At 45.5% G+C, this 17,591-nt stretch overlaps 1 protein-coding gene across 1 annotated transcript in view; it reads left to right on the top strand.

Annotated features, from left to right (window-relative positions):
- The window catches only part of LOC126563830 (zinc finger protein ush), a 65,631-nt gene extending 49,595 nt beyond the window's left edge, over positions 1-16,036 (top strand). The window contains exons 2-9 of the mRNA XM_050220600.1: positions 7,611-9,009; positions 9,093-9,281; positions 11,560-11,916; positions 11,996-13,016; positions 13,087-13,322; positions 14,765-15,077; positions 15,154-15,326; positions 15,412-16,036. Coding sequence (XP_050076557.1) covers positions 7,611-9,009; positions 9,093-9,281; positions 11,560-11,916; positions 11,996-13,016; positions 13,087-13,322; positions 14,765-15,077; positions 15,154-15,326; positions 15,412-16,036 — 4,313 coding nt within the window. The remainder of the gene's footprint in view (positions 1-7,610; positions 9,010-9,092; positions 9,282-11,559; positions 11,917-11,995; positions 13,017-13,086; positions 13,323-14,764; positions 15,078-15,153; positions 15,327-15,411) is intronic.
- The last annotated feature ends 1,555 nt before the right edge of the window (positions 16,037-17,591 follow it).

Here is a 17,591-nt window from a genome sequence, read left to right on the forward strand (position 1 = left end):
TGTACGGAAGCGTAAAACTAAAGCCGCACAGCATTCTTTGCTCCACATCCACTCAAGAATATTTGTTTCGGCACGCACTTACGAGAGCGTGTTGTGAAATATTTTCCAACGTCCAAATGAAAGCGGCAGTCCAACAGAATGTAAGCGTAGGCATGAAACTCAAAGTCCCGCTGTAAATCGCTTATGTCGTGCTTGTTCAACATGACCCGCACCCACATCGCCTACCCATCCCGTTTAGGCCGCTCGACAAGTACCAGCAATCGGGCGAAGAATTTATATTCTATTTTGCGGCCAAAACACAGCTTCGGCTGGTGCGGGTTGAAGTAGATCAATCTACCGGCCTGGGACCGGCACGAACGAAACGAATGAACGCTGACAGGATATGGACACGTTCGAGTTGGGAGGTTGCATGATGTACGAAATCGGCGGTACATAACATCCAATCAGTAATTTTAGGGATGGGAGTGATGTTGCAACTCACCCGCGGATCGAAAGTTTTCCATCCTCTTTGTTGCCTGCAAAATGGTACTGGTGAAATGGGAGATCAGGAATTACTTTACTTACTGTTACTAGATTTATGCTGCTTTAACTAAACAAAAGTGTGACCCTTAAATCGGTGCGGTTCGTTTTATGCTTACGAAACAAACGTAAACTAGTGCGGAATACTTTGGTGTCAACCCCACGCTTTATGTCCATTTCCCGGTACACTAGCCGTCAGCAGCGCTCAGGGTTGATCCCCCAGAGCGCTGCTCTTTGTAGTGTAGCAAATTCTGAGCCAATTCTAGTTGTACATATATCGCAAGATCGCCTGACCGATCAGCCGGTCCCTTATCAGCTCCAAGCAGAGTTGAACTTGATGTGGTATTCAATGTAGCAAATTCTGATTGATTCTGATCAAATTGTAAACAGCTTCATACTATTACGCCTTGTAAGAGTCAAGCTCAATGCGATCCGCGATTGTTCCATTTGAACAGCAATAGACTTGTAATCTCGTGATTTTGTAACTTGTTGCAAGTGGCGGGTGGCATTTTATTACACCAATTGTTGTGATAATTTGCATAAAGTAGTTTAGTGAACATCCGTCTTCTCCTGTAAATACACAACACAGCGGAGTAATACGGTGTTTGAAAAAATCCAGAGGTTGGCTATGATTCAAGCAAAACAACAACAAAAACTCTCAATGGTAGGTACAAACTGGTTTTGCTTTACATTTCTTATCAGTGCACGGCATCAATTAGCTCATTCTGATCTGACTGATTTTCGAATGAATGAATCGAAACTACATTGTAAATCTTGTTAATCTCTTGTTAATTGCTATGTTTTCTGCTTAGCTTAACGATGCCAACTAGGTCACAAAGGCCATTTACGGGGGAACGGTCCGGATGGGACTTGAACCGCGGTCCTACCTTTTGAAAAATGGTAGCGAAAAACTTTCGCTACCTTTTTGAAAAATGGTAAAAGAATTTTCTGAGCTGGATCGTTTGGTGCCATGCGTAAAACATTTGGGCCCTTTCGAGCCTAGTTCGCTGCACGACGGTGAGGTCGTCAGACAGTACGTACAGCTCGTCGCATACGATCCTTCTGAGCATCTTCCTCTCGAACGCGGCTAAGAGGGCTTCGTCCGTTTTGGACAGGGTCCATGTCTCAGAGGCGTATGTGAGTACTGGAACTATAAAGGTACGATACAGGCCCAGCTTCGACCGACGCGACAGGATTTTTTGAGGTGAGATGTTTCCTCAGGCTGTAGAATGACGTCTCTATGCTGTTTTGGGTGCTGACTTTTGACCCGAGATTGGTGAAGTATTGGACGACCTCAAATTTGCGGTCACCTTTCCGTACATCACCCCCACGTAGTTAAGTATTTCTTAGTAGAGCCACACCACCATCAATTTGGTCTTTACCTCGTTAATCTGCAACGCGAGGTTTTTTGCCACCTGTTCGATCCTTTGGCAGGCCTCTGCTACCTGGGCCGCAAACCAATGATGTCTATAGCATCAGCGTATGCCAGGATCTGGATTGATTTGTAGAAGATGGTTCCCGAAGTCTCCACCTCCGAGTCACGGATGGCCCTCTCTAGCGCCAAGTTGAATAGGAGATAGACGATCCTTGGCAAAGCAAAAGACCCTGAGAGTTTTCCATCCACCTTCACCTGGCATGTGACGTTGGTCATGGTCATTCTAACAAGCCTGATCAGTTTGGCCGGGATTACAAAAGAGCTCAGGGTCTCGTAGATTTTTATCCTGACTATGCTATCATTTGCGGCCTTGAAATCTATGAAGAGATGGTACGTGTTCAACTGCTGTTCAGCCATCTTCTCCAAGATTTGCCGCATGGTGATATACAAGAACGTCTCTATAAATAATCTGTCGGTTTTGTGTTGCTGTTCTTGTATCGTTTATGGTGATTTTTTTCTAGTATGCCGGGGGCATCAATAGTAAATAACTTTAAACAGATATTAACAATGCCCTTATTCATTTATATTATTTAATATTTTTCTATTCAAGCATTATGCACCGACGACGTATTGTATAAACTAATCAAACATTGTTTATGTATACTGATTGCAAGTTTAATATGTTTCTTATTTGCTCAACCACGGGAGCTAATTCTTTACTGTACCCTCTGTCACATGAATTAATGTGTTGCCTTAATGAGTCATTACCGCATGGTCGTATGCATGCTGCAAACGCCTTTAACTGCGTCGCGCTGCCAATATGTCTTCTTGGTTTTACGACCTTCTAGGTCGCGTCGGCCATCAAATGACTTTCGAGACTAGCTGATAACACCACCGTAGTTGGATAGTCAGCCCTCACTACGAGGGGAACGGTTCATATGGGGCTGCCAACATACGATGCGCATTGATTCCAGCCATGATTCCATACACCACATGACCATGAGTGAGCGCTGGTGGCACACTCATGGTTGCAATGAGTTGCCAGTGTGTTCCGTCCAGTGCACGGATTTGTTTTTGAAGAATTGAAAACGTCGCCGCTTACCAGTTACCAGTGGGTTGTGTGAGGCGTGTCGGGAGTTGCCGCCTTGTTGCTGACTAATTATTTCATGAGCACAGCTTCCAGTGTCCAGCGTGTTCTAACGAAACAAAAGCCCGCCGCCATAGCCACACAGAAGGCAGCACATGATAGCGTTCGATTTTCCACCCGTAGTGGAGAATACGCCACGAAAGGAATTTAAAACAATTTCAGCTTCGGAGCGTGTGTGTTTAAAAGCGGCATTTCCCTATCTTAATACTGCCTTTGCCAGCGGACGAGGAGGTTTTCGTACGCCTGAAGCCGTGAAATGAAGTCATCAATATGGAAAATAAATTTACCACATACACACCCCCTCCCTCCTCTCCGCTTATCCGTTCTTTCTTGCCGCTCTGCCGCGATCTATTGCATGTGTGTGTGTGTATGATCACTGAAGCCTGGAGGATGGATGGAAGAAACCGTAGCGAATTCTTTTGCGACGGGCTTGGGACGGCACGGCTAATCTTCATCCAGCCGAAGGTGCAATCTTCATTTCCCTTCGAAGGCTCTACTCGCTGGTGCACGGCAGTAAGGGAATGACAACCAGAACGAAAGCGGGCGCAGAATTGCACCACCACCACCACCAAGAAACCGTGCGATGATTGGTACGGTGTTACGGGTTCGCTTGATGCTGGGGATGCTGATTAACACGAGACACTGTTTGCAAAGTTGGTTGGTACGAAGCGAGAACTTTGAAGGATTGCTATTCAGTTGTGGGGAGTAGTGAGCAAGGTGGTTTGAGGTGGTTTTATGGTGAGCATCAAGCCGGTGGATTTCACCGTCGTCGTTGCATCTTTCGTTGCAGCACAACCATCAAGCAGCATGGCTGGTCTTTTTCGCGCATTGCCTCACACTGCACCTTGGTCTTTTGAGTTGCTTCTGTTAATCTTTTTTTTTTTTTTTTGGTTCAGTGTATGGTGACCGTTCCACAGCACTGTTCACCGTAATGCTATCGATGCGTTTCGGAGAAAGCCATCCATACGGTTCGATCCGATAGCTCGGTTGTCGGTTGCGAACTGAATCGTTTGCATATGCGGCCGCCACCTTCTATGTGGAGTACTGTCACCGGGTGTTATTGTGTGCTTTGGCCACACTCTACCAGCTCTTCCAACAGGCGACCCGAAAAAGATGATGCTGGGACTTGGACTTGGACAGGGTTGCGTTTCTTTGTTTCGACAAGCTAATCGGAACTCGCTAACTCGGCACGCACAACCACGGAAAGATGCGTGAACGAGATCATTCTGTTTGCGCTACACCCGTGCCATTTGCCTTTTCTAGCAGGATGCACAATCTAAACTTACGAACCGAATATCACACGCTCGTTTAATTTCATCATCAGGAAAATTTTGGTTTGAAAATCTTGAAGGGCTTTATTGTTTATTTTGTCTGGTTACATTTCTGCTGCTAACAGAGGGTGACGAATGCCCCCCGGATGCCTTATAGTCTCGTGGTAATAAACCTTCAAACGTCACGGTTGAAAAGTGCTTAACTCATAAACCATTATTCGAAGCAGATGTGTTCTATGTGTGTGGGTGCATTTCGTCCCGAATAATGTTGGAACCCATCTCACGCCACGTTCGTCATACGATGGAGCAAAGAAAATTATGATACTGTTGTGACTAAATTTGAAGCAACATTCGACAGTGTTCCGGATGACCTTTCGCTTGCTTAACTAAATAGACTCGGCCTGGGAACCACCGAGGCTCTAAGTTCTTGTTTCTGACTGGGTAAGTTCCCAGCTTCTTGAAAAAACATATAAAGTTAGGATTCAGAATTCCTCTTCCTGCTGATTGTTAATGACTTAATGTTAATGTTCTTCCCTCTGGTGGTGTCCTCATGTACGTTGATGATCTCAAAATATTCCTCCCAGTAACTTTGTCATTAAATTGTTGTCTTCTTCAAAATTTCCTACATTCTTTTTCTGCTTGGTGTTGTGCATATTGTTTTTTACTTTGTCCGCATAAATGTAACGTTATCTCGTTTGGTCGCTCTACCAGTATGATCCTTTCATGTTGTAGTCTTCGGTGTGTGGCTTAATATGTAGCTTACGTTTAACGAACATTTGGAATATACCCTCGGCAAAGCGAATCGTATATTGCGTCTCATTACTCGTGTTTCGTCAAATGTCCGCATTGCTTTACGGTTTAAGACCTTTTAGTTTTGCTTGGGTGCGATCCTCGAATACGACAGTTGCTTCTTATCCTTAACCCTAGCCCCTTTTTAGCCCTTGAATCTCTCCAAAACCGCAATTTGCATTCCCAATCTCAAGCAATATCCCTTCTTTTCAGTAAAATTTTCAACAATTTCAGTACAGTTTGGTGAGTGAAGGAGAGATGCAGGGCAAAATTCCTACAACTGATTGTCAATGTATTTAAAACAAACTTGGTGCACCTCTGGGTAGAACACTCCTAGCATTTCTTTTTCCATCTTCATAGCTTACGAATTTTGCAAATGCACATCTATGTTTCTGTTCTATACATGTTTCTGAAGACTTTTTCGCCTGCAAAGCAAGAAACAGATCAAATGTCAAGTGTCGATAGAAGCTGAAGACCTTTCTTATTTCCTAGAACCCATGGTGAACGAAGTCACCTCTTGTCTACGAGACTAATCGGTTTGGTATGGCAGTGCATGCACCACGAAAACCATTGAGCGATTGTGACTAATTAAAGGCCTTTAGCAGCAGAAGCAGGCCCACCAAAGATCAATTCCCCATCCTCCAACCGTATGGGAGAGTGCAGGCTCACGGAAAATGAACAAATTGCTTAGCACTTCTGTGTGTCGATTCCGTTCCACCTATTACCATTGCCCGGTTGCAGTGGAATATTTAACCCTACTTTCTGCGGGAAAGTAACCACTCGTCAGAAGCAAAATCCGAGAATTGGAAAGGGAAAAAGTCGTGCCACGATTCATTATTTTATGTGTTCTTTCGTACAATTTTCTGCCGCCTGCGCCGTATTTGTAGTGATGAGCTTTGTTATCAGGGAATGGCAGAGAGAGAGAGAGAGGAAAAAGAGAAAAAGTACTTTTCGGTGGAATTTTCTACTTGGGGTTTGAAAAGCCACGGTGAAGAAAATAAGCACTGCGACCATAAAATCAATCTTCCATTCCACAAGGAGTTCGATTGGGGCGGGTGTGCATAATTTCTTGTATGTTCACCCGCGATATCTCTCGCCGGGGTTTGGTTGCTGCATCTGTTGTTGTGGGTGCATGGTGATGCTGGCCGTTGCACTCGAGCTCAATATTGAGCTGCCGCTTAATTGATCCCCTGTGTGGAACACAGATCGGTGTCCAGGCGGACAGATGGCAAGGGTGCGATTAGCAAAACGACAGCCACCATAAAACTAACCAGCGATCGGTAAGAAATCGAACGAGAAGATGGCTAGAAGAGCGCAACAGCGAGCGCGATCGTATGCTTGGATGGGATTTTTTTTGTTTGTATTATTCTTGCAGATATTGGACTTGTTCCCAGTGCTGGGAACCCAACAATCTGTCCATCGTAAAGTTTGGTGCTCTAAATTCGCGTGTGGTTGTTTCGCTTTTCAATCATACACTTGATCTCTTACGAGCATCCGGAGAGCAATCATGAGAAGATCGCACTCGCCTATACGGGTTGGAAATGCCAGTAAGAGCAGAAGTGCTCTATGTTTAAGAACCTCAAACAGGCAGAGCGAGTTCTTACCAAATCCTTCCTAATCCACATAAAATATGTATCCTTCCTCTCACCTAAGAAGGGTGATTAATTTCTCTCATTTCGGAACAATGCACATTCCAGCACTAATTACCCTCGACAGCATACGGGGAAAAGGCTCCATCCCAATCGTCCGTCCGTCTTTGTGCCATTGATTCCATTCAATCCGATCCGAGCGCTTTCTGTTCACACGCGAACTGTGTCTTTCTGCCTACAGTTGCGCCCGCTCGTTGATCACTTTATGTTCGTGTTTGATTCGCTGGATCCGGTGAATGTCTCATTTAGCATAAATTACTACGAGATGTAGAAACTCGCCGTTGGAACTCGCCCATACCATGCTCGTGGGATTCATTGATTAATCTGCATATGTGCACAGCTTCGTTGCACTAATGCATTCGTCCTTTGGCAGCGATTGATGCGCGAGGTTTCGATTCGTGCAACGCGGACCCTTTGTCCCAATCACTTTCTAGGGCAATTAACATCGCGAAACGCAAATGTCGTCATTAGTAAGGAAATCGGGAAAGCGTACCTTTCCATTTGCGGGCCAACAGATGAATGGAAATGGTAGACAGATCGGCCTGTTGCCTCCATTCACCCATCATCATCATCACACCCGGGAGGGGAGTTCGATTAAGGTGACATTAATTTCACCCACTAATCCACCCCAAATTCGAATGCCGAATGTCGCCACACGGATCCGGTGATATATGAATGTGTTCGCGTACAACACTTCCTGTCGGTTGGGCAAAATTTAGTGTCTCCTACGGGCACAAAAGGATATCCCTCCGAGGCAGTACGCTGGCAATGATTAATGTTTCGCGACGAGTGTCTATATGTGCGCCAGTCCTTCGTACGAAAATGTCTAACATCTTTGTCATTTGCTCTTTACTTTGCAGGAGACGATGAGGAAGCCGGTGACGAACAGCAGCAGCAGTCACAGAGTTCGGTTCCAGCGGAGGAAAACGGTGATAGCAACAGCACAATAGGAAGTAACAACGGCAACAGTGGGAACAGTAACAGCGGCAGCAACAGCAGTAATCACAGCAGTCGAAGTAATAGCAGTGCCGAAATGAACGGTGGCGGAATCGAACCCGGCATCGATACGAAGCTTGAAAAGGAAATGAGCGATAGAAGTCCATCGCGAGTGACACCTTCGCCACCGCCATCACAACCTCCGGACGAAGCTCCAAACAGGGATGAAACACCGGCGGACGATGACGATGATGCGGTGTTGCCGTTGTGCGAAATCAAGCAAGAACCGAACGCAGAACAGGAATCCGTCGGCAAAGAGCACAGGCCCGGTTCGACTGGTTCTTCCCAAGGACAAACGCCCTCGCCGACACCCGTCCCGATGCTGCGGCTAAATGTGGCCCTTGCCGCCGATCCAGCCGCCAACCCAGATGCAAAGGATCTCAAGAACCTCAGCGATGCCGAGGCAGCCCTCGAGGAGAAGCAATCTCATCACCACCACCATCATCACCAACAACAACACGCACTCAACATGGCCATCGGTCCTCCGCCGGCCCTCCAATCGTTGGGCAACACACCACCGGCATTGCTAAGCCGCAAGCCCACTCCATCGCTGAAAGGTCCCGAATTGACTCTGCCGGTAGAATTACCACCACGGCTGCCCATGTACATCTGTGAACCCTGTGGCATTCGCTTTTCGTCCGCTTCGACGCTAGAAGCACATCAAACGTACTACTGCTCGCACCGGAAAGATGCGGACGAAGCAGGTGGCGGTGGCGGTGGTGGTGGTGGTGCTGGTGCCGGAGGAACTGGGGGATCTGCTGCCAACGCTGTGTCGTCGGGCGGCTCATCCAGCGGTGGTGCTAGCGCTGTCAAGAATGCACATCCCGGAGGCGATGGTGCTGGCGAACCACCGGCAAAGGCACTCAAAACTGGCAAACAGTACGCCTGCTCGCAGTGTTCGTACAGCGCGGACAAAAAAGTTTCGCTTAACCGGCACATGCGCATGCACCAGTCGTCTCCATCCCCATCACCGGTCGGTGCGATCGTAAACGGTGACGAAGCCGGCGTCGTTCTTGCCGGCCATCATCATGTGCAGCAGCAACAGCAGCAACAGCAACAGCTTCAGCTTATCCAAGCCCAAGCAGTGGCCGCAGCTGCAGCCGTCCTGCACCAACAGCAACAACAGCAACAGCAAGGACAACAACCGCAAGGACCAGCACCCCAGGTCGACCGTTATTGTTCCGATTGTGATATACGATTCTCCAGCACCAAGACCTATCGGGCGCACAAGCAACACTACTGCAGTTCGCGCCACCGCGAAGGGTAAGCCTGCGCTCGAGCGAACGCTAAAACCGGCTCAACTTTTATGACTCTAGCGTTATTGCTTTATTTTTATTGCTAAACAGGCAACAGTCGAACAACTCAACGCCCAAACCATCGTCCGCCCCGAAGTCGGGTTCGCAGAGCCCTCCGGACGTTCCGAAAACACCACCGGGGGCCGCCAGTCAGCAACCGTTCCTGGCGCTGCCGACGAATCCCATCATCGTGATACCGTACTCGCTGATCCGTGGGGCCAGCGTCATTCCGGGTTTGCTGTAAGTAGAGAGTTTTTTCATATTTGCACAAACAAAAATTTGCATTTACGATTTCTTTTGAGTTCTTCGAGGGCCGGCCGTGTTGCTAGAGAGTTTTTTTTATTCACAATATTATAAAACATTGGCAATGGCAAATGGTTGAAATGCTAACCTTCTCCCGGCTTATGGGGATCGATCTTCATCCTTAAGCCTATAAATCAATATGTTTTATTAAAAGGTATACTGATTATTTCACCCTTTTCTCAATGATTCGAATACTATCCCGATTTCTGTGGAATTTTTGAATTCTGTTCAAAGTTTTAAGCCTTTTATATAGATAGTTTTGAATTTGTCTCATCAGATGAATGACAAGATGAAATAATGTTTGTAAACAATGCAAAAATAAGCAAAACAGGGTTTCCTAACACACTTGATCATCAATCGAATCGATCAAGATTTTCCTTTATTCTATTTTTCAAATTTTTTTCTTGCATAGCTTCTACTTCTACTGTTGTGCGTACTGAGTAAGAGTTGGTGAGAGATTTAAATTTTTCTAATTATAGATTCAAACAAACTCCTCACAAAGCGTTTTGACAACTCTTTTAGGATTTGAATCGCAAATAATGTTTATACTTTTTTGCGAATTCGTTTTTATCAAACTCACTCCCGAGCGGCTTAACAGTCGTCAAAGGAATTCGAATCGTTAAAGTTTTTGAAACTCTTTTAGTATTCAACTGAGGGGTTCGAAAACTGTTTTGAAGATCGAAGCGCAGTGAGTTGCCACAGCTCTTATGAGAGGCGTGACGTTTAGAGAAATAACCATGCCGCAACCTCTCGCCGGTCATTAAAAGTTATGTTATGTTCAGTAAAAGTAAAAGCTGTAAGTTTAAGATTGAAATATGTAACATATCTTTACAGGATACCTTAAAACACACATTCTTCCCCACCCTTCTTCCTCTTCTACTTCCTTCCTCTTCCTCGAGGCCTTCTGCCTCGTTATTGCGATCCTTAAAAGAGTTAAAGAAATTAAACCCCAGTAAGGACTGAGTAAGAGTGAATTAATTCTTTGAAAAGACTTGTTACTCTCATCATTACTTAGCTCAGGCTCAAATCATCAAAGGCACTGGTTTTTTAAACAAACATATTAACATAAAACTTAACAAATAAAAACATATTTGCCAAAACCGTGAAATAGAGCTGGGCCGTACAAAAGTATTAAAAACTACCGTGAAACTATTCTGTATCTCAGTCAGTGTTTCCAAGCGAAGCAGTTTTCGTATAATTTATAAATGGACAATAATGTTTCGCAAATGCTGAAACGCATTAGGCATCTGAACCCTGAATGAATTAAAAAACGAAAGCCTTTCCTTGTCCAAAACTCGTCGTGTAAGTAACCTCACCATAAAAGCCCTATGAAATGAGCCATGTTGAACATGTTAAAAAACACATTAATATGTGGTCATTCTCCACATCCAATTGTCCCCTTGGCAAGGCTGCATGGCTGTAGCGTATAAAGCTGTTTGTAGGCCCTAAGCGGAATGGATATAGTGACCCATCAAAATCTTTAGTGTTGAGATCGAGAGGGAGAGGTAATTGGTTGGGTTAATCATTCGAAGGCTTAAGGGGTTCTCTGGCCAATCAGTCCCCCTGACACGCGACCCCTACTGTTGGGGGATGTTGCTAGTCACTGCTAAAGAGATTTGCAACATTCCATCGGTCACGATCGTTAGGCAAGAGTAATAAATAAAGTCAAATTTATGGTTCAATAAATGATGTTTTTAATGAAACATTACTTGCTTTAACCTTAGGCCTAACAGAGAGCAAAAATTTGCCAGTTTTCATGCTTTTGAGAAGAACCCTTAATTTCGAATAATTAGTTAAATTAGCAGTTCTTCTCGTTGGCGCTAAAACGTCGAGTAGGTTAGCTATATCCGCAGTAGCGACTAGCTTAGGGTCCCGGGGTCTCGTAATAGGGGTCTCGTAACAGTGGCGACGTGATGGGTGCCTAGTAGTTGATAGGCAGGGAATCGGAGAATCGTTGCTAGCTTTTATGTCGAGGCGACGTGTGGATGACATTCAACGCCCGTTACCCTCGTAAAAGCTACTGTTGCTTAACCATTACATCTTTATACCATTTTATTTTGATCATCGTTTTCCTAGTTAGTTACAATTTTAAATTTTGACATTAGAATATTTTATCATGTTTCACATTTTGCATACTTTTAGTCACAAACCGACAAATATGCATGAAAGGTTTGCTCAATAATTATTTTGAACATTTCCCTTCCATCTCTTACAGCTCATCTCTTGCACCCGGCGTGGCCAATCCCGAGTCCGCTTGTTTCATTTTTCAAAACGGCAGTTTGCAACCGATCGCAATGTCGCTAGCATCCCAGGTACAGGCGGTAACGGCTGCCATAGCGCCGAGCGGGTTTGAAGGTTTGGTAGGACACAATCAAACACCAAATCGACCCACACCAACTTCTGGCGCTATCAGCTGCAATCAACCGCAGCCACATCAACAGCAACCTTCCCGCGGTCACACACCAAACATATCGAACAGTAGTGATAATAATAGCGTGCACAGCGGTTCCGGTGGAGCCTCAACCGGTGAAGTGCTAAAAGCTATCAATAAGCGAGACAATTCTTCTAACAAGTAAGTAGAACGCAATAAGACTCGTAAGGCACACCATCAACTAAAATGGATGACTTCTATGTGTCTTCAATTTCCCTAGAGAACAACCGACCGGTTCAACTCCGCTCGATCTTTCGGTGCGGCGACTGTCACCGGGTGCTATCGGTAGCCTAAGCCTTCGCGAACGATCCCTCTCACTGTCGTCGGCGGTGTCGGCCGATCCGCGGCTAGATTTCGACAGTCTCATGGAGGGTAAGGAGAATCTGTCCGTCAGCGGTGATTCGCTCACACCGGAACAGATTGTGTGTGCCCCTTCGTTGCCGGGCAGTCCACCGCTTACCCCTTCACCGAAGCGTCGCTCCAACAGTCCACGCGGTGGTGGTGGTCCACCGGTATCAAACGCGGCCGCTGTGGCCGCAGCAGCAGCAGCAGCTGCCGCCGCTGCTGGCCAGCACAATCTCGGTGGTCCCGTGGGTGGATTGTCCATTTCACCGCTTACACTGCAGCAGCAACTAATGCGACCGCTGCTTCCAGCCGACATTGCACTCCGCCTATCGGCCGTCGGTGATCCGGCCGTTAATTTGAACCTCAACATCCTGCCCAACGCCCACCCGCTACTGACAAAGCAAGGCGTGGAACTAGCGCTCCGTCTCTCCTCTTCCGGTGGGTCTGCTTCCGATGGGCTGGCGAAACCACAGATATCTCCACTGCTCAACAGCATCTCCCCAACGGGCGGAGGTGGTGGACCACCGGGAGCTACTTCCGCAGGACCCGTTCTCGCTCCCCAAACGCCCCAAATCTTTGTGAAGCAGGGCGATTCCAAGTGTAAGGAGTGTAACATTGTGTTCTGCAAGTACGAAAATTATCTCGCACACAAGAAACATTACTGTTCCGCTCGCAACCAGGAGGATGGTGAGCTGCCCAAGGTTAGTCCACCGATCTCTCCACAAGCGTTGGCGGGCGGTGCACCATCCGGTGCTAGCCCATCGATCAGTGTCGGATCGGTCGCGTATCAGCAGCTTATTTGTGCTGCTTGCGGCATTAAGTTTACCTCGTTGGATAATCTCAGCGCTCACCAAATGTACTACTGTCCGAAGCGTATTGACGCACCACTTCCAGTGGTAAGTGTTTTGCAGAGGAAGGTTCTCCTATTGAGAGTGAAATTAATCGTAATGGTTTGAATGATTCTAGAGCGCCGCACCGACTGCTGTAGTAACCACGCAACCGCACAAGGAGCGTTGCTCCAAGTGCAAGAGTATGCACGAACCTGGTCAACCGTGTACGGTCGCCGGACACGGTGCGTACAAGTGTCCGATCTGTGAGGAGATCAGTCCGAACTCGACGGAAGCACGTCGTCACATGGATACGCACGGTGGTGTAAAGGCGTTCCGATGCACGATCTGCCGGTACAAGGGTAACACTCTTCGGTAAGCATTTATTCATTCTTTATTTGTTGTGTACAATCATAGATCCTAGGCAACTACGTGTGGGGAAGCTGAAGAGTAAGAAATACGGCGCGATAGGCGGCGGTCTTCTCTGGACTTCTCCGTTCCATTGTGCTTTTTGAACTATTCTGATCGCTGGTCAGGTCTTTGGTAGAATACTGCTCAATAATATGAGGTTATTAAACAAAGTGTAGATGTTAGATGTAGGGTCTGGACTAGCTTTTACGATGTTTAAGGCCTTATCGCAAACTGCCTAACTTACAATCCTCTTCTCAGTCCCGTTTTTTAGTACAAATTAAATGTTATCATTTATTTGGACCAGCTATCGCTAAAAAAGTGAATAAGAATCTAATATTTGTTTGACTAATTGTAAATTACGATGTAATCGCCATGTAATCGCTGTGTATGTTGGTCGTGTCATCACCGTAAAATCATAGACCTTCCACTTCGACTCTCGATTATTGAATGTTTGACTTTATTCAGAAAGGTTTAATGCTAACTTAAGTCTACACAATTCTACAAAGTAAGAATGTAAAATATAAGAAGGAGACGCCTGGACTGCGTTTGGGTATTAGTGATTGATATGTACTTGAACTGTAAATAAAGGAATGCAACGTATGCATAAAGCGGTTGCGCTCCCACGGCAGAGTATGGTACAGGCGTGGAGGTCTGTAATATGACCTTCCTGCTAGCATAGGATTGCCGGACGATGCACGCAGTATGGTGCCATCGATTTATGACTGAATGTTACTTAAAATGTATGGTAAGCAGATTTGGTTCAAATGGTTCGTGAGAACCGAACCTCTTTAGAATAATGCTGTTTCTAGGGTAATTCAAATGTGGGAATGGTGATGCGTTTGCATTATGACAACGAGACATATCCTGATCGCAAATTATTACCACTTCGAGTATAATGCTACATTCTTGCTTCTAGAGAAAGTCCAAACTGTCTTGTAATATCGTGGATCGTGTAATATCCTGGACTAGGTGGTTAATATAGCTCAGAATGAGCTTTTATGAAATAAAATTTTGATTGTGAGCGTGTCGTCAAATGAACGGACCCTCAAATGTTCTCATTAGCGACAAAAATATGTTATGAATAAAAATCTTTCAGGAGTCTTCACATAAAAGTTGTATAGCCTAGTAGCATCAGATCGTTTAGACCTAGACAGAGCTGACAAAACGCTAAAGCACCACCTGAATGGAGCTGGATCTCATCTCTTTAAAAACAACACTCATTTGTTTCGCCGTTCATCTTGTGTTCATCCTTGTGTTCTGTATTATGATCCTCCTTTTAGCTTCTATATCCTTCCTAACTCATGATCCTGAAGTAGAGTTAAGTTTTGTATATTTAGTCAATAGCCATACATTTTCTATGTACGATCCAGTACAGTTTTGATATTTTTGTTTTGCTCTACTTCCAGCGGCATGCGCACCCACATCCGAATGCACTTTGACAAGAAAACGAGCGAGTTTAACGAGGAGAACTTTATCACCTGCATACTGGAAGAGGATGGCATTGAAATACCGCCGGCAGGAGCACAAAATGCGGCCGCCATGGCAGCTGTTGCCGCCGCGCATGCAATCGCTTCCCAAAAGTTCGCCCCGGCACAGGAACCGGACACCACGGGTGTACCGCGCATCTCACCACCCGCGGCATCCTCGACCGGCAATGGACAGCTTGTGCGACATCAGTGTGAATTTTGTCCATACAGCTCAAGCTATCGGGTGAATGTGGTAAGTTGCAAAACCTACCAAAACCGGACTGTACAAACGTTACAAAACGGCCACGTCTTTTTCTCCGTTTCCCCAGGCCAAACATATCAAACACGTACATGGCCGGGAGAGACCTTCGACCGGCCACTCACCACTAATCGGTGAGGGAGGAGAATCTTTGCTGTACAATGGGACGGTCGGGATTGAAACGGGTGGTGCAATTACACGGCCACCGATTGCCAGCACACCGGGACTTACCGTGGCCAATAGGTAAGGCTATCATGAAGTACCATTCAGGCGTCCAGGCAAAAGACTTTACACATTGACACAAAGATTTTCCTCCCGTGCGTTACAGTCAAGCCATTAAATTGGAACCAAAGGACGACACGCACGGTGGTCTGCAGCAGGACGACCCAGACACACCCGACATTAATGTGGACATCGTGATGGAAGAGCCGGCCATTAAAAGCGAAGTGTTTGATCCGCACATGCCTTCGCTTAACTCGCCGCTCGGTTCTCCGGCAGCATCTCCGCTACCCCCGGTGGCATTGTCCACCAACGTTACCCAGCAGAGCGTGAAAACGAAATCTCATCCAACGGCAAGCTCTCCATCGGAGCATGGCATTAAAACACCGTCACCACCGGTAGTGGTGGAAGTGTCCGGTGGATCACCAGCGTCCCAACCTCAACCTACGCTCCTGCCCGGCCCCAAGTACTGTGACACGTGTGACATTACGTTTAACTACACCAACACTTACATAGCGCACAAGAAATTCTACTGTAAAGCGACAATAGCAGCAGCAGCAGCAGCAGCAGCGGCTACCGCTGCCGCAGCAGGAAATGCCGCCGGTATCCAAACTGGCGGTACCAGCGTTGGCCGGCGTAGTGCATCCGCGTCACCCAGTCGGGCAGCAACTGGCGGTGCAACAAGCCCTGCCGTTACGGTGGCCGTTAATCGTGCCACGGAAACGTCTGTCTAAAGCGGATGGATACGAGCATTATCATGTGTATACGGTTAAAGTTTAGTCAGAAGTGATCGGTTGGGAGAGTGAAGCTGATCGAAACGTACCAGATCGCCACCATTTATATCCGGAATATGGTGGCGTGCGTTGCTGGTAATGGGTGTGTTTCCTTCTCTTGCTTAAAGTAGTTCCTTAAAGGAAGTAGAAATTTCCCAGGAAATAAAAAAAAAACAAATTACATACGATTGTATCCATTTGCAAACGATCTAGAAGGAGGGCGAGAGAGAGAGAGAGAAACAGGCAGTAGAACGTAACTGAGAAGTCAACCGAAGTTGGTAGGGATCGGAACAATTTTTATTTACAATTTCCTATAGATTTCTGACAGTTTTCCAAATATTTCTGATTTTGTACCACGGTTTTTAACGCTTTTCCCAACCCAAGTTTAGGATTGACGAAAGCAAGTAATGTAACAGTTTTACTTACATGTTTACCATAGGTTTTGCGATGTCCGTCTTTACTGTATCTGCAAAATGACTGCACAAATGCTTTACGCATAATGTTTCTACTTTTTTTTGAATTTCAAATAATTTTAAACGACTATTTATGTTATTAATATGAATCTAAATCAATCTTTTGAAGTGTAAAAAAACTGTTTCTTTCAACAAATGGTTATACCAATCCCAAACTAACATGGGAAAACGTCAACAACCTGTAAAACAAATCCAGAAATACTTGGAAATTCAAAAAGTCAAACAAAAACAGATAAAGTGTCGAAAAACCTGTACATTACTTACTCTTGCGCTCTGTATGAAGCAGAAACTATTACTGAAAAAAGGAAATAAACTGAAAATAAATAAAGCTTACTACTCTCAACCGATAAAAGCTCCAAAACCTATGCTTAAGAGTCACCTCCGTTTTGTCTCCGATAAAGCTTTTAAGTTTTAGGCTTTTGTTATGCTAATAGTAGTTGCAGTAGGAATAGTAATATTAGGTCAATTAATTTACCCTTCCCCGTCTATCGCCATGAGAAGCAACACATTGCTACCGCGAGCCTGTACTGTTTATACGTTAAAGCCTGAGTTTACCAAAGTGTTTGTAGTTTTTTTTTTTTTTGTTTTCTTAAATATTGTTTTACTTTTAAACAAATCCAATCCTCCGCACCACAGCCACGTACAGGAGAAGGATCGATGCCGTGTGATCACAGCCATTAAGTTTAGCGTATGCGTGTGTGCGTTTGGGTAGGATAAAAAGGTTTTATGTGTAATAATTATGTTAATTGTAAAACAAGCAAACATCTTGCGGCTTACAGTCACGCGGGTTAAAGTGTAAATGTTAAATGTAACACAGTAACAGTAATAATAAACAAAAAACAGAAAACACACAAAGACATCACTCTTTTTTGCAATACTACTAAACACATCGTTCGAATGCATAGGGAACGCGTGTATAGGGAATATATAAAACATTGTATACCTTTCCTCCTCAAAAAACACCGATACAAAGAGTAGCCTTGTCGGGATCTAGTTATCTAGATGTAATAGTACACCGGACCGTAGCATCACCATTACCTAGG

This window comes from Anopheles maculipalpis, chromosome 3RL (genome assembly GCF_943734695.1).
Source record: "Anopheles maculipalpis chromosome 3RL, idAnoMacuDA_375_x, whole genome shotgun sequence".
Lineage (NCBI taxonomy): Eukaryota > Metazoa > Arthropoda > Insecta > Diptera > Culicidae > Anopheles > Anopheles maculipalpis.